Below are 18,087 nucleotides of genomic sequence, written 5' to 3' on the forward strand. Positions count from 1 at the left end.
ATGCTTAAACCATATCATGAAGACCAAGATGAACCGAGTAGAGGTGACTTGAGTCGTGCTCCGCCTGTGGTGATTAGATCATTTGATAAAGAAATCGAAGAGATCTTAGCTAATCGCGTCGTGCGATGAAGAGGAATACCACCAAGTATCCAATACTTGATCAAGTGGAAAGGGCTCCCGATATCCGAAGCTAGTTGGGAAGCTCGTGAAGATCTGTGGCAATTTCAAGAACACCTAGAGTGCTATCATGAACAGAATGCGACGAGGACGTCTGCGCATTAGGTGGGGAGAATGTCACAGTAAATTTTAGAAGGTTAGATTTAACAGTGTTTGTATAGTTTTCTGGAGTATTTGAGAATGCTTTAGATGATTCTAGGACGTTCTAGAATGTCCTAGAATGTCCCGGAATACCCTAGAAAGTTCTAGAAGACTCTGGAAGGTCATAAAGTATTCTAGAAAAGTGTAGATATATATAGGAGTACGAAGAATAGTATGGAAGAATCTAGAAGTATTTAAAAGTTTTGGTAGGATAGATATTTGTACTGAAGGTTCTAGATGATCAATCTGGACTGTTAATTAGATTTAATCCTAACCACCCATTGAAGAGGTGGATGGCTATAAATCTGAGTAACAGTAAGAGTTTGGTGTGTGTGAGTTAATTGTAACAAACTCTTGAGTAATAAAAAGTCTTTTTACCAAAGTTTTGTTTCTCTTGTGTTCTCTTGTATTATTAATTTTCTTGTTAAGTATTGAGGGTTAGACTAACTTGGTCTTAACTCAAGAGGTTGAGTAAGTTCAAGTACTGACACGGTAGTTATAATGTGTCCAAGGCCGTAACAATAAAATTTGGGACAATAAACTACATTCTCGACAAATTATACGTCAAAAAATATTACTAACACTAAAATAAAATATATTTAAAATATTCGAAATAAAATGAAATAAATATAATGACGTGGATAAACTTAAAACTCAATTTAAACATTTAAGACTAAAATACAAATATCTTATTTTATTCAATTTAAAGTTAAAATTATGCTTTTCTTTGTTAATAATTCTTCAATCAGGGAAGAGATGTTCTCCGGATTAAAAGTCTTGTACTCAAACTAGAACTAGAAGGAGGAAAAAATCTTAGATTATTTAAGGTCATTCTCACTCATTCTTGCTAATTGCTATTGATGTATTATCAAATTTCTTAATATTTTAAGCAAACATAAAAATTTTAAATAGCTACTAATAAATTAGTATTTATAAAAATATGTATTTGGCATAAAAAAAAATTTCATTATACTATTACAAATAAATTTGAATTTTAAGTTGATTGTTAATTATTTAGTTAAAAAAATATGCATCAATATGTATAAATATACACAAATTAATCGGGCATTTTTCTATATGTACGTATCAAACAGGGCCTAAATCGAAGTGCAGCTATCAGATGGTGTTCTAGCTTCTTAGAGTGATATTAATACTCCAATTCTGCAACCTCTTTCTATTCCTAACCGTTTCTGGTTTTTCCAAGCTTTTGCAATTCGAGGTATTTGACGAAGCTTCTTAACTCACTTTAGTTCATTCTTCTTTGTTTTGTTCTGGTCAATGAAAAAAACTGCATAAACTTGATGATATTTGTTGTGCTTTAATAGGTACACGATAGTGTTAATTTTTTGTTAATTGCAAAAGGCTTAGAATTCAGAAGCTGTATATACATGTGTGGATGTTTTTTGTTAGTATTGTCTTGCAAATCGATCATTGCCAAGAAGCCAAAGATGGGTATTGCACATGAGGTGTTTGATAAAATGTGTGTTAAGGCATGTAAACTTTTCTTTTACCGGTTCATTTGCAGATTTTTGAGGTGTGAGTTTTAATGTGGACTGTGAATTTTTCCAATATAGTTTCTAATTCTGATTGGCAATGTTTTAGGATAAAATGTGGTTGATTATTTGGTTGTTAACTTGTCAATTGTCATGTCTTTTGTAATTTGAAAAAATTTTGTTTGGTGCAAATGACACTGTTCTTTTGTGTTAATGTTGGTTTGGTCTTAAAAGTTTTAATGTTTGTATGGCTGATTCCCTTGGTTTTATGGTTGAAAAGTTTCAAATTTGAGAAAATAAAAATGCTAATTGTGAGTTCAGTTTAGATTGTGGCAGCCATATTATGAGAATGCATCTGGTTAAAGTTTCACTTTATACTCATTAATATTTTATGTCGGTTTAGTTGTTTTTTACTTGGTTTTGTAGTCATGTTATATTGTTTTGTAATTTTGTTTCTAAGTTATATTATTGATCATTGATAATTTTATATTTTGAAAAAAGGAAAATATTTTTCTGTAATGAGATTGATTTTACGAGTAGTAGGATTAGAGGATTATAGTGAAAGTAGAATCATATTGAGGAAATTTGGTAGAGAAAAGGGAGATAAATCAGATAGAAGAGATGTAATCGGGGAGGAGAGTCCTAAGAAATTTTACAAATTCCAAACTAAGTGTTGCAATACCTATACTCATTACAGTTTCTCCTTTACAAGACTGTTGACTCTTGATTAGCAGCACAATAAATCTTTTCTCATGTTGTATGTTTATGCTTTGATGTTATTGTATAGGGCTCGATTGTGAAAGGGTCATTGGTTATGCAACTATTAGATTATTGATAACTGAATATTACAGTCAGAGAGTATGGTAAATCAGCCACAAGCAACAAGTTCTGCCACACCGGTCCTGAATACTGAGGATCAAGTAGCAAGTGCCTCTTCTACTGTGAACTTGATAGATTCATTGCAGAAACAATATCTCAAAATCAAAGAGAATGCAGAAACCTACCCTTATGTATGGGCTTCCTATATTGTTGTATATGGTGGCTTTGGTATATGGACTGCATATAGATGGAAAAAGCTTCGAAAAACCGAAGACAGAGTAAAGAATCTTCAAGAGAAACTACGAAAGCTTGTTGAAACTGAAGAATCTGCTATTTCTACTTCTACCAAAGTGGTTGAAAAGGGTTCTACATCTTCTGAAACGCCTTCCAAGTAGCCTACAGTTTCAATATTCCTTGCCCAAGGCCAAGTAGACTGGTCTTTTGAGCCTCAATATCACTTTCTTTACCATAATGGTGGCTGGGACTGACATTTCATGTTGCTTCTCTAAGCAACTGATTACATTGATATTTTTAGAAATTGTTTAAAGTTTAAACTTCAAGTTTGATAACTTTCCTTCCAAAGAAAGTTCTGTGATAGTTTTACAGAGGTGTTCCAATGTTTTTAGACTTGGGAAAATATTTATTTTAAGAAAGAAATATTAATCCATGATACATAAAACTAATGCAAAAGTAACTGTATTGTCACTAAGAGCATAAAACTTCAAGTTTAAATTCTATTCCATCACAATATTGGAAAAAAAAAAATAGGTAAAAAAGTGTCCTCACTCCTAAGGCAAAAAGCATTGGTTAAGATTATGAAAGGGGAAAATTTTTGTTTTTCAAATAAATTAAATGCATTAAAAATTTTAAAAATTAATATTTAATTTATATTTTTTTATCAAAAATATTTAAAAAATTAATATCACAAAGTTAATATTTAGTCTCTTATGGTAAAGACTAAAGACTCTAAAAAGACATAAATTAAGGAAATGACAAAAAATTGTTGAAGTTACAGAAAGACAGTTTACAATATTTTCTTTAGCTGTAAAAATGGTAATAATAGAAGTGAGTAATGACATTTTTTGTTTACATTTTCTTCTCCAGCTTGACATATATGCTTTCTTATCATAACCTGTGGTATATCCACTCCTTAAATAGTTATCTAAATGCTATCATGAAAATTTGGATTAAGTATCTAACTTGTTTATCACTTGTAGAAACATTAAAATATAAAATATGTATTAAAAATAAATTATATTATTTATAATAATTAATTTAGTGACTAATTTTTTATTGTATATAATATTTTTGTTTTAAAAATAATTTAATTAACACCTAAATTTTTCCGAATAGTGAGGTAGTGACTTACTCATCTTTGTCTCTGTCTTAACAACTAAACATGTTTTTTTTCCCTCATCTCTCTTTATATTAATCTTAAAAATAATATCCAAATAGAATTCGTCAGTACAGCAATCAAATGCTTGGATCTCTGTTCTCTACTATTTTGACACAAAATAAAACACAGCATCAGCCATACAGCGGGTACACATCTACAATATATTAGCAACCAAAAATTGATTTAAACTTTTCTTATTTGTTTTTTTGTAAGGGAATAATTCTTTTTAGATCAAATTGACTCTCCAATCCAATGATTTTTAAGTTAGATCCTTCGGTCTCACGAAATTTTATTCTCCATAAATTTTCAAGAATATTTTTTGAATAGATTATTTTTTTTCATTATTTTCAATCAAATTTTTAAATATATATATATAAATATTAGACATATAAATTTTTAATAATTTCTTTAAAATATAAAAAAAAGACCAATTTATCCGACAAAAAGTGACTAAAAAAATTCTATAGAATAGGAATTTATTTGAGATGCACCATTTTTATTTAGTGACTTAATAAATTAATTCCGTTGCCGGGAATCGAACCCGGGTCTCCTGGGTGAAAGCCAGACATCCTAACCGCTGGACGACAACGGAATTGATGCACCATTTAAGAATTAAAAAAATAACATTATTATATTTCGGGGCCGTGTATTTTCCCTTTGGACATTGGTAACTCATTCTCTGCAAATAGCAAGTGAAGTAAAGTGCGCGCGCTTGCAGGTTGAACCTTCTTAGGGTACACTCACTCCGTCGTTGACCCCGTTGACTGTCAGCTCAACCTGTACCTCAAAGGTGGCGCCTTTTTCCCCTTCTCAAATTCCCAATCCATTTTTTTCAGCAACATGGTCAGAAAACATGGCTGGCAATTACCCGCACACACTTTTCAGGTCTTAATTTCTCACCTCTTCTTCTCTCATTTGTTCCCAATCGTCCCTTTTTTCTTAGGGATTCATGCAATTGCTTCTTAATTCACTGTTATCTTCACTCTCTCTAGCTCGATCCTGTCAATTTATTGCTCAATTTATCTGATCGCTTAATTTTTTTTCATGCATTTCTATTTTAGCTACTTTGTGGAGGTTCTGTTATGCCCTCGATACGACGTTTTTGAATTTTGAAGGGAACAAATTAATAAAATTGGAGAATTTATGTTTGGAGAAACTTATTGATTTACTATATTGGCTGTTTCGGAAAATTGAAAAGAAGCAGTTTAGAAAAATTGGAATAATGTTAACAACCATTAATTATAATGGGGATTGCATCCATGCTTAAAGGGTGAAGACCAGACATACAGCTTTCAAGGGTCTTGTTTTGTGTTATTTTATAGTGTATTGGGATTTTTGTGGCTGGGTTGATAAGTGATATGATGCAGAACAGAATCTGTGATCTTATTTTGGGCGAGGTAGACAAGACGACCAACACATTGGCATATTAGATGGGTGTCATTGGTGTTGAACATTTACAGTAATGTGTAAAGTAACTGGTTTTATGTTTCTTGATTAAGTGCTACTTGTACTGGAAAAAAATAGTAGTGATCCTTAAATAAATAGAATACTATGTTAGAGTACATTAAAGCACTATGATTTGTATTTAACCAGTTGCAGCCTTGCTGGCATGTCAACTTCTTTTTATTAAAATTGTTGATCTTTCATGAATAGGTTGTTGCCATCACTGTATTCTGCTTGCTGGTAATTGCCTTCTATGCTTTCCTTGTTCCCTTCCTTGGAGGTCATATACTGGAATACACCTTCATTGCTGTTTACTCTCCTGTGGTATGTGAACCGACTTTTAATCATTCTGCATGATTTATTATCATTATTTACTTAGTTTGAGGGAAGGCTTAGATTGTCGCATTCTTGGGCATTGCAGGCACTGGTTGTTTTTATTCTTTACATCAGATGTACTGCAATTAACCCTGCAGATCCAGGCATAATGTCGAAATTCGACCCTCGAGTGGGAAATAGATTTGACTCAGCCCATGGTTTGATGAAGCATCAAGCTTCTGAACATGATGACTTTGTTGCTGGAGAGGAATATTCTCCATCATCTGTTGCTTCCAAAAGGTCTGTGGCAAATGCTAGCAAGAAAAGCTCTGTTGAAGACATTGAGAGAGCAGATAATTCAAGGACACAACATAGCAGAAACTCATGTGATGTATTTGGAGGAATTTTATGTATATTATTTACACACGGAGATTGCCGGGAACAAGACGCAACAGCGGATGAGCAGGGTGGTGGTGACGATGCATTGTTCTGCACTCTGTGTGATGCCGAGGTATTCCATTGCAGTCTTTGGCACATAGCTTAATAGTATTAAATTTCAGTTATTTCCTTTACTTCTTAATTTTACTTGCTATTGGGATCCTTTGCATTGCCTGTTACTTGCATTTTAACCACATACATGTATGTCATGAACACAATAACAAGACATGGGGATATTATGAACAACAACACCAGCATCAGTCATTTTCCCATTAAGTAGGGTCAAGTACATGAATCAGACACCACTATGTGTCCTATTTTTCATGTCTATAAACAACATCAAAGTCTTATTCCACTAGGTGCAGTGGTTGAGCTTGAAAAATTTTTTTGAGGGGGCAAAAAATTTTAACATAAAAAATACATAACAACATTATATAGAAACAAAACTTATAAATATCACAATCTTCAATATTTTGTCATTACCATGACAATAATGAATTATTTTAAAGATAAATATTATAAAATATCTTAAAGTGGTACTCTTCAAATTTTAAGTGACTTAAAATCTTTAATAATTGAATTAGAACAAAATATTTTTGGTATTTTTTCTAATATAAATAACTAAATTATCCATGAAAAAGTATTCTTCCATCTTGTTCTTTAAAAACCAATGAAACATAAAATAACATTAAACAAATAAATCAATTATTGTAATGATTATGTGTAATGAGCCGTTTCAGTTAGCCCAATAGTCCATCATGTTGAATTAAAATAAGTATTGAGTGAATGGGTGAAGAGTTGAACAGCCCATCATGTTGAATTTGAAAAATTTGAGTGAATGAGTGAAGAGTTGAACACAGGTACGCTTAAATTGTTACATAAGAGATTAGCCAAATGAGCTTGTTATGTTATCTGTAGTACTACTACTAAATATTTTACAAAATATTTGGGGGGGCCATGACCTCCCATTGTCCACAAAAAGCTCTGCCAGTGACTAGGTGGGGAATGATCTATAAACAAACCATTTAAATCCAAATCTTATGGGGCATCATGGATAATCTTCAAAATTAGATTGAAATTTTCTTCTTTTAGAAATACCATGATTTATGGACTTGATCTTGGAAAATGAAGATTGAAGATGATATTAAACCATTTTGTACAATATGATTGAAGTTGGGAACCTTTGTACTTCATCGGGTGGAGTTATGGTTTTTGATGAATTCATTTTATTTGTCTGTCTTTAATTCTCTCTTCTAAGCGCATCTAGTAACATCATTTTTTGCCCTTCTCTTCTCTTAAGTAATATCTCTATTTTCTCTGTAAATTTCATTGAAACTTCCTACCTATGCAATTTTACATTTGAGACTTCCACTTTCTTGGAAATTTTGAGTGAGAGATGCTGATGAATTCTGATGCCTGTCACACTGGTTCCTTATTTATTCCCTTTGTTCCTATGCTACAGGTGCGCAAGTTCAGTAAACATTGTAGAAGTTGTGATAAGTGTGTTGATGGCTTTGATCACCATTGTCGGGTATGCTTGGAGTACTTTGTAACATCTTGGAATAATCTAAAATTTTAGTATCATTTTCATCATTTACTTTTCAACATCGAGCTTCACTTGATACATCACATTACTGCAGTGGCTTAACAACTGTGTGGGTCAAAAAAATTACATTTCTTTTATTGCTCTCATGGCCTTCAGTCTTATGTGGGTATGTATAGTGATCCAATAAAATTTTAATCTTTGAAAACCAACCATTTTCTTTTGGTTGTTAATAATTCCTTTTGTACATTATTCCGCTGCGTTTCAGCTTGTTCTTGAAGCTGGAGTGGGTATTGCCGTTCTTGTGCGTTTCTTTGTTAACAAAAGAGGAATGGAATCTGAAATTGTTGATAGACTTGGAAATGGGTTCTCTCGTCCACCATTTGCAACAGTTGTGGTATGTATTTATTCATGTTTTATATTGGATGTAACATACAGAAAATGGTTATTATCAACTATATATAAAAATCTCTCATGATTTTTTGTTCAATTTGTATAGGTTGTATGTACTGCAGTTTCTATCTTGGCTCTTGTGCCTTTGAGTGAACTTTTCTTTTTCCACATGATACTAATCAGGAAGGTCAGTGATTCAGTTGCTGAGAATCTGAGGTTGTTTTCCTGTTCTTTGTCTTCTGAACCCCATTCTTTCATACATGGTTCTATACTGCTCAACTAATCCAATTTGGTTGAAGGAACTCTAAGCAGTGGACCTTACGGAACATTTTTGGTGTTTTAGCAAACTTATGTATAACTAGAGGGCCATTTTTCAAGTAGCTAGCACTCTCATGTGACTTTGTTTTCCCAATTGGACAGGGTATCACAACCTACGAGTATGTTGTGGCAATGAGAGCTATGAGTGAAGGACCTGCAGCGGCATCTTATGATGGGGATTTGCCTAATGTACTTTACTCTCCAACAGGCTCAGCCACAACTGGAGTAAGTGGAGGAAGTTCTTTAGGTTTGCAGTACAAAGGGGCTTGGTGTACCCCTCCTAGAGTATTTGTGGATTATCAGGTACTTGGATTGAAACTTATTCTCATCTCTATATTTACTGATGTATTTAAAGAAAACCACCTGAAGGGCTTGTTGGCTTTATAAATCTTTAATGTGAAACTTTATTAAGGACTATGTGCAATAAGCAAAGCATCAAGAATATTTCTCAGTTTGGGCTATGCTTGGTATTGCCATAAAACTTAAGGGTTAATTTTATGCCCGTGTTAATTTTAAGGATAATATATATATTAACATCAACCTTAATAGTGTAGATTTCAGCATGAGAATTATTAGTTGTTTCTTGTTATGCCATGATTTATGGACTTGCCTTAATCATGGGTTTTTTAGGATGAAGTTGTTCCTCACTTGGATCCTGGAATGCTACCATCAACTGTTGATCCAGATGCAGCTGGTAATGCAGAGACAGGGCCAAAAATGCCAAAAAGGGCTGTTCGTATTAGTGCTTGGAAGCTTGCTAAGTTGGATTCACAAGAAGCAATGAAAGCAGCAGCAAAAGCCAGGGCATCTTCTTCAGTTTTGCGACCTGTAGATAATAACCGTCTAGCAGATCCAGAATTAAGCTCTAGTGGCAACATGAGTGTCAGAAGTAGTTTGAGTGCAGACACAGGAACTAATAAAGGAATTAAAAATGAGTTGAGATTGTCTCCGGTGAGAGGTTCTATTGCTCCTAGTCTAGGCAGTCGTGATGAGTATGAAACTGGGACTCAGAGTATGAGTAGCTTTAGCAGTCCAAGCCATGTCCATGAGGCAGTTACACTTAGCCCTCTACCGCAGGGTCATGGCTTAGGTGGCCCTAAGCCAGGTACCTTGATCCCTAGCTTGGTGCCTGAACGTCCTTTAACTTCTAGACCAACTTTGTCCAACTTCAGGAACCCAATATCTAATCCTCCTCTTGGATTTGATGGAAGGATAACACAGAGGGGAGCCAATAATGATCCATTGTTGCTTTCAGCTTCCGGCACTTCCATTCTAAGAGATGTGCGAAGGACTTCTGTCATTTGGGATCAAGAAGCTGGCAGATATGTATCTGTTCCTTTATTGCCCTCAGAACCTCGAAATAGGCCATCTGTGCGTTCAGACTTGGCAACTTTTAATGCTGAGACAAGTAATGCTGCAAGAAAACCAGTGATTCCTGCACAAGAGACATCATCTGCACTCAAGTCTCCGGTGCATCATGCACAGAATCTGACATATACAGGAGATTCTATATTTTTTGGTGGTCCACTTTTGAGTCTCCCTGTTAAGGATGGTTTAAAAAATGAAAGACATTTAGAGAGCCAAGATAGCACAGGAGTAAGCATTCCCCAGGAAACAAGATATAGAAGGGATTCAATTTCAAATCAGCTTCCTGTATTTGTCCCTGGTGGTTTTGAGAGCACACATCAAGCTGGGTCTAGCATAAATTAGCTGAAGATGTTAGACATTCCAATGAGTCCTACAATGTTTTTTTGTGTGAATCAAGAGAATTGGGGTGAAGCTTCTGAAATTAAATAGGTTTTGACAAAAGGTACAAATTGAATGGGGTACATCGGACAACATTTGACACCAACCTGAACATCTAAGCGGTTTTGTTTTATTCAGCTTAAGCATGCAGGCTTAACATCTGTCAACCTTAGCAGGTATCATTTCATTGAGCATAAATCTCCAAAGTGAAATTTTAGTTTATTGTTGTAACTTTTGTTCCACTAGACACTTGAATTGTATTTACCTTTCCCCAATAGAAAAAATGTTGGTTTGTATATTGTGGTACATGCTATTTGTATTTGATATCCTTTGATGGTCTCATCGAGCCTAATGAGACCTTTTGTACTTGAATCTAGTGTATCCTTTGACAGTCTCAATGAGATCCAATTTTATTAAAGAGAAAGCTAAGATGATAATACATTGGATTTCATTGAAGCCCTATTCCTGTCTTACTTTTATTTCATAGTTTCTTTCTATGTTTTTCAGTTCACTCCTTTTGCTATCACATACGAGAAAATTAAAGATGGTTGCATTGATTTAGCACATTTCATATATTTTTTATCTTCTGAAGTTTCTCTTGTATTCCAATACTAGTGTAAACCCGGGCGTAGCCCGGGAAAAAAAGTTAATGAACAAATTATTTATAATTTTTATTCAATAACAAAAAAAATATAAATTAGAGAATTTATATTTATTTATGATTAATGTTTCACAAATATAATCATGCATGATACCAACTTCAATCAATTTGCATACACAACTTCTCAAAGAATATAAATTTTATAGAATTTAAATCATGTTGGAGTATTATTAATGAATCTTTTTAGCATAGCTAAATGATAATTTTTTTTGACAATGATATAAAATTGAACCAAAAAAAATATATAGTTTGTTCAATTCTTCACTTTTTTGTATTCCTTTGTTAGTTTCTTTATTTTTCTTTTCTCTTTTATTTTCTTTTTTATTTGATGTGTCAGTGTTCTTTATTTTTCTTTCTTCTTTCTTTTGCATATACATATTTCTAAAAGCAAAAGATCTTTTATGTTGAGCTTTCACCTCTTCTTAAATTCTTAAAACGTGTAACTGAATGAGTTTGTTTGATCTAAACTTGCCAATATACCGTTGCAAAAAAATTTATACATTTAAAATTCTATGCTTAAAAAAATAGTACAGTAAAATTTTCTAAAACCAACTATTGGCCAATTTTCCTTGCTATTAATATAGACTATAATACAATATAGTTTTTTCCATAATCTTTAGCATCCGACTACTGAAACTCGCTTATTGATATTGTTATTTATAAATAAAGGTAAGAAAGCATATATAGATCTTATAAAATTAACGAATTAATTTTCTCACCATTTCAATATCTTAAAGACATTCAATAAATATTATTTTTGTTACCTTCGATTCAAATATGAGAAATAAGAATATAAAAATATTTAAAATGAAACTCAATAATTTAAGGACTTTTATCATCTTTTGTAGCAAAAGATATGCCCCCTTCACAGATCAATAGAATGAAAAACTTAAATTCTTTACTTGCTATTTATATGTTCAATAGTTCTTTTAACAGATAATTATGATTTTGCTTTCAAAGAAGAATAGCCATGTTTGAAGCCTGGCTTTCCCAAAAAAGTAAACAAACAAAATAAAATCAAAGGCAAAACCCACTAATACAGAGATTAATAAATATTACATTTGTAAAATATGATTAAATATACCAAATTGGGTCAACAATAAAAATATGTTAAAAATAAAAACAAAAGTGGATTATGATCTAGATACTAACTTCATTACAACGGAGGTTCAATTTGATACTATACTAAAAAATTATAAAAACTGATTTTGATTACACTTCCAATCAGATGTGATATAGGAGTACTGTAAAAGACATATCAAAAGAACTATTATGACCTTTTTTCCTTGACCTACACAATTCTTAGACACTAATCTTTAATTAAAAAGAATTTGGGAACTAGTTTACAATGTACTCATGATAAAAGATTGATAACTTATAACTGATAAATATTTGGTTAATTACTTTTGAAACTTTTTTTTTTCACTTTATTGTTTGCCCAGCTCAGAATATCAGCATCAATAATCTCGGATCTCAAAATTGTCAGAAATTGAACATGGTATAATCCTTGTCAGACTATCAGCTGCCACAAAAAACTGTGAAACATAAAAGAGAACGAGACGATTATCCCTAAAATATAAATGGACACGAATAAATAAAATAATAACAAAGTACCCGTAGCACATCTAAACACCCTCCACCCCTCCTCCAGTCGGTAGTTATACTCCAGGTGGCAGATCAAAAAGAAAGAAGAAGCAGCAAAACCAATGTACTTATTCACCAAGATATTCAACGATTGTAAAAAGAAAAAAAAAAAAAGATCCAAGTAGCTTTTACAGATATTTCACAAAAAAATTGAAAAAAAAAATAGTAAACCAAGTGTCATGTTTACAAATTAAGTTTCAATTCTCATTTATAAAGTAATAACTTTCATCCTTACTAAGTGTAACCTAAAGAATCAAGCAAAAAGAATGATGATGCTACCGTCACTAAAGTATTTTTACAACATCACTTACACGACTATAGTATGTCAACGAATCAAATATGTTTCTTCGTTGAAGTTCCGAATCTAAAAAGAGGTAGCAAAGGTGTTCAACCGACTTTTCATATTCTCCTCCATCTAAATCAGAATGACACATAGATATGAAGAACATTTAAGAAATCATAATTCAAACCAATAAATGATTATACATTATAAACGAATAACAATAAGAATATATATGATATACAACATGACATACATATATTTAACAACTTTTGTTTTTTATGTTTTAAGAGATGCCTAAGCCTACTTAATTTACTAATAATAGAAAACTACTGTTTATTTAAGACAATTTCAATTATTACTTTTTCCGTCTGAATTGCACAATTTCAGATGTGCTGAAAAATAACAAAAAAAACTCATCATAAATTGGTCTTGTATGGACATATAAGTGTGCTAAGAATGTTATCTTAGTTTTTTTTTTTTTAATTTTCAAAAATCTGTAAAAAATAATTAAATGGATGAGTAGAATTGCTTATATAGGAATATTTGTTTTAAGATGTTAAATCTACCTACCATGAATATTGAGCACTTACATGTACAAAAATGTTTCTCATCCATTTCTTCAGCATTACTTTCTTCAATTACCAATGCTTCAAGATTAGGAAAACTACCAAAAGCAGGAGATGGATGTACGCCTCTTGACATCTGAGAATTTTGGTCTCGCAAAATTGTTCAATGAACTAATACTCCCTTCCATACTTCAATCACAACTAATTAACAAAATCAATATTTATATCTCATTAGAGTCTCGAGAGAATTGAACATGCTTACCTCTTGTAGTGTGATAACTTTGCCTCTTTCTAATCGAGTAGTCCCTAAAGCTCTGCCAATTTAATATTGAGATTCAAGATATCTCTTTTGAGTAGGTTGATGGCATTAATCTCTAAACTGATCTTCAGCAGTGCAGGTAGCTATGATTTTTATGAAGGCACGGCAACAGAAATTACTAGCAAAGTGAATGCATTCGAAAAACTTTTAACAAAAACATCTTACTTGAAAGTATGCCCAAAATAAAGGTCTTAGTTACCACTTATCAATACTCGAAAGTACTCTCAAAATAACTCGGCTTACACTACTTCTGAAGGGTAAGCCTCCCTGAACAAAAAAAATGCACAACACTAAAACCGTGGAAAAAAACCAACAAAAGAAAAGGAATATTACAATATTGTTCAAAAATGGTTAAAATACTTTCACCTACCAGCAAAAGTTTTCTCTAAAACTTCCAACTATGAATCAATCTTCATTTTGTGCTTGATCTTGTTCTCACCCTTCACTGACTTCTCCTTCCCCTCCTCTTCTTCTTCCGAACCACTCTATCTTCCACTTGCCGCCATCTTCTAACAGCAGCATCGACCTACTACATTCTATATCTTCTCTGCCAAAACATTACCACAATCACACACACAACAAAGGACACAAAGAAGCTTTGGACTTCGTTGGCAATCCATTCAATCAGTTTTGTTATTTATTTTTAATTTTGAGATATATGATTACAGGGCACAATTTGTTATTAAATCACACAGAAGGAAATTGCACCAAGAAATTTTTTCTTCCCCTCATATATGTGTATTCTCCATCTGCTGTCGTATCATTGCATATCACCAACCTTACCGTTATACAAAAACTATTTATGTAATTTAATTGAATTTTTGAAAATTTTAACTTTCAATTTAATAAAAAATACTTGTATTAATAAAAGGACAAACTTAATATTCATGGTAAATCAAATTAAGACACTGAGTTTTTGAAAAGCTTCATTAACATATACATGATCTCTAGGCATCATTTTGACTATGAACAATTTTTATTTTTTATATTGTTTGGAAACTTTGAATGGATTGTTACAAATCAATCTAGCTATCTATAAACTTGCATTGATATCATTTTGTAGTCAAACAGATGTCCAAAGAAGTACAAAAAAAAGAGAACAGGGAAAAAAAATGAGAGAAACAAATCAGTCCTAATGTAAGATATATATAATTAAAAGGCTAGTTAATACAATGTCTTATAGTCTTTAAGATTTCTTCATACAAAATCACATATAAAATCATATTCTCTCTCTATATAAATTCATTTCTTCAAAAATGCTAAACAGTATCCTATCATCATGCATCATCTCAAAAGCCAAAAAGATAGAGTTTAAAACAAATGGGAAAAAACGCTCAAAATATTCACAAAATTTGGTGGTAAATTCTAATGTTCAACTTAGTGGTCCATGTATTTTTGCAATCACAGTCATGTGTTTTGATATTTAATTTTAATTATATGTTTCAAAAGTTTTATCCTCCATGCTTATAAATTAGCCACATAGTTCGACGTATCTGACAGAAAATGATGTACTCTGTGTGCTAGACTCCATCATATGATTTACGTTTCATAAATTCATAATCCAAGATTTATGAAAAGATTGTTGTATTCCTACTTGAATTGGTATTTCTCGTTCCTCTCCCAGGACAGGACAGCATCTTTGCTATGCCAGCCTGATAATTTGACCGCCTCTTCTGACATAAATGTGCATTCTTGTAGCTTTGAGCTTTGTTTACTAAAGAGCCATGGGTAAACCAACTTATAACTGTAAACTAACATTTTGAAGCACATACAGTAAGAATACACATAGCTTAAATACATATTTCTGTGAATTACTATGTTAAAAGAAAGTTGTTTGCTAAATTCAATTAGCTGGTAATTATCTACAACTAAACATATAAGTTAGGAAAATTATTCTTCCTCATATCTGTCTCAAGATCAATGAGATTTTTTCTCTTCTCAAATATCATTTGTCAAGAAAAGTAGTGATTCTACTAACCACTAAGCTATTGTCAGTCCAATCCAATGCACAATGTTGCTCATAAATTAGATATGAGAAACTATATTTAATTTCATGATACTAATACTCCAGCTGCAATTATAAAAAATATATTTAATTTTGAAAACACGTAGAAATAATCATAACAGAGTCTACAATTTTTTAAATGAATTTGATGAAACCTGTGGCACCATTCAAAAACAGGGATCATAGGTCATGGGATACGTACTAAATGATTCACACCAATCATCTTTGGGACTATTAAGCCTGAACTCAAGTTCTATACTGTAACAAACTAAATAAGAAAAACTATGGCATCGAACCTTGGAAACAAATTACGGTAGCTAAAGGAGGACAAATCCTTTATTTGGAATCCTTAGCCTTATTCTCCTATTTGCTGCCCCTTGGCATGAGCAGTCCTTTAGTAGCGATTGTATCGTTGCTGGATCCACCCATAGGAGTGCTGATTCATCTCACATTATAATAGTATTCTTTAGGATCTCTGCATAACAATCCTCTTCATCTACCTACATATTACCACAACACCATAATCTCAGTCAATTCCATCACATTTTCCAACCACAGATCACAGCTTATCAACAATCAGCTTATATTTTTCCATTTAAATTTTGTCTAGTTTACACTTTTAGAATCACATACCATAACATATCAAGTGATTTCACATATAGAAAAGAAATATTGAAAAAAGAAATTAACTGTCTCAATTTGCCTCCTGAAGGGTAAAAGTCAGGTTTCCATCTTCAACAACCTTGAGAAAATAATAGAAAATGTTACTACTTACTACCAACTTGAACAAAACCTCAGCATTGAACATTAAATTAAAATTAACAGATAAAATGAAACAAATAAGCTTAAATAAGTGAAAATCTGATTTTAGGGGAAAATAAAAACCTTAAACACTGTCCATCTCTTTCTCAACCTTGGCCTGCATTTCGTGGAAGGCCCTAGCTTTCTTCTTCTCTGCTTCGGTGGGAAGATGGGTTAGTAAAGATAGGTAACAGAGTATTTGGTAGATGTAAACAATTATATAAGCTTTTAAAAGAAAAATAGTGAAAATAATTCACAAAAACTCACTTGAATGTATCTTCTTTGAGACTGAGGCATGATGAACACGGTTCAAAACAGAGAAGGTAGATATGATGAAGAAGTACCAACTGTGTAAGGTTAAGGCTAGTACTTTCTGCAAGTCAGACCAGAGGTAGACGGTGCCGACGTCACTGGTGCGGATACGGGGAGGAAATGAAAGTAAACACCAAATGAATCCCAAAAATTTGAAGCTACTTCTTCAGAGCTGCAAAGCAAAATGAGGAATGAGAGCAAGAGAGAGATTCAAATCATGGATTTGAAATGGAAAAAGATTCAATATTACTGGAGCTATCTTTTTGGGAAAATTCCCGCTGAGCTTCAAATTTCAAATTTCACAACTGCTCTTTTGATAAGTTACACATGTCATACAATGAAAGCTAGCACTTGTCAACTATTGCACATGCCACTTGTCGAGTAAAGGATCTACTACTACTCTCTTATTATATATTAAAATTAAAATAATATTTCACAACTACTGTTTTGATAAGTTACACATGTCATATAATGAAAGCTAGCACTTGTCAACTATTGGACATGCCACTTGTCGAGTTAAGGATCTACTACTATTCTCCTATTATCACAATTGCCGTTTTGATAAGTTACACATGTCATATAATGAAAGCTAGCACTTGTCAACCATTGCACATGCCACTTGTCGAGTAAAGGATCTACTACTACTCTCCTATTATATATTAAAATTAAAATAATATTTCACAACTGCTGTTTTGATAAGTTACATATGTCATACAATGAAAGCTAGCATTTGTCAACCATTGCACATGCCACTTGTCGAGTAAAGGATCTACTACTACTCTCTTATTATATATTAAAATTAAAATAATATTTCACAACTGCTGTTTTGATAAGTTACACATGTCATACAATAAAAGCTAGCACTTGTCAACTATTGGACATGCCACTTGTCGAGTAAAGGATCTACTACTATTCTCCTATTATATATTAAAATTAAAATAATATTTTACAACTGCTGTTTTGATAAGTTACACATGTCATACAATGAAAGCTAGCACTTGTCAACCATTGGACATGCCACTTGTCGAGTAAAGGATCTACTACTACTTTCCTATTATATATTAAAACTAGGGTAAAACCCGCGCATAACGCGGGTCAAATATTGTATCATTATCAAAATTTGTTGGTATAATACTATTGATATTAATAGTTGTTATTTTTCATTTGAAAAGTTTTCATATATAAAAATTTATTATCCAATGTATAAAATTGTTCCAACCTATATTTATAGAGGCCAAATAATCTTTTTATTTTTATAACTCATTAACATTAAT

At 32.3% G+C, this 18,087-nt stretch overlaps 1 protein-coding gene, 2 long non-coding RNA genes and 1 other non-coding gene across 11 annotated transcripts; 2 read left to right on the plus strand and 2 right to left on the minus strand.

The window, feature by feature from the left end:
- LOC110269947 lies at positions 1,077-3,235 on the plus strand. The gene is made up of 3 exons (XR_002358812.1): positions 1,077-1,145; positions 1,413-1,537; positions 2,599-3,235. It is a non-coding gene; the product is annotated as an uncharacterized LOC110269947 (long non-coding RNA).
- TRNAE-UUC lies at positions 4,547-4,618 on the minus strand. Its single transcript has one exon. It is a non-coding gene; the product is annotated as a tRNA-Glu (tRNA).
- Positions 4,691-10,728, plus strand: LOC107629576 (probable protein S-acyltransferase 19). 2 transcript variants are annotated; one of them, XM_016332390.2, is made up of 9 exons: positions 4,691-4,911; positions 5,680-5,793; positions 5,891-6,295; positions 7,685-7,753; positions 7,863-7,934; positions 8,034-8,162; positions 8,265-8,345; positions 8,579-8,779; positions 9,107-10,728. In XM_016332390.2, the coding sequence occupies exons 1-9, from the start codon at positions 4,867-4,869 to the stop codon at positions 10,184-10,186; spliced, it is 2,196 nt and encodes a 731-aa protein (XP_016187876.1). In that variant the 5' UTR covers positions 4,691-4,866; the 3' UTR covers positions 10,187-10,728. The 2 variants fall into 2 exon arrangements, with proteins under 2 accessions (XP_016187876.1, XP_016187877.1); XM_016332391.2 differs by lacking the exon at positions 7,863-7,934.
- LOC107629573 lies at positions 12,284-17,076 on the minus strand. Of its 7 annotated transcripts, none has more exons than XR_002358817.1 (9): positions 16,769-17,072; positions 16,586-16,654; positions 16,391-16,442; positions 15,997-16,200; positions 15,290-15,409; positions 14,066-14,242; positions 13,895-13,962; positions 13,401-13,778; positions 12,284-12,942 (listed from the first exon to the last, which is right to left on the minus strand). It is a non-coding gene; the product is annotated as an uncharacterized LOC107629573 (long non-coding RNA). The 7 variants fall into 7 exon arrangements; XR_002358815.1 differs by having other exon boundaries at positions 13,401-13,565; positions 13,639-13,962; XR_002358814.1 differs by having other exon boundaries at positions 13,401-13,512; positions 13,639-13,962; positions 16,769-17,070.

Source organism: Arachis ipaensis, chromosome B03, assembly GCF_000816755.2.
Source record: "Arachis ipaensis cultivar K30076 chromosome B03, Araip1.1, whole genome shotgun sequence".
NCBI lineage: Eukaryota > Viridiplantae > Streptophyta > Magnoliopsida > Fabales > Fabaceae > Arachis > Arachis ipaensis.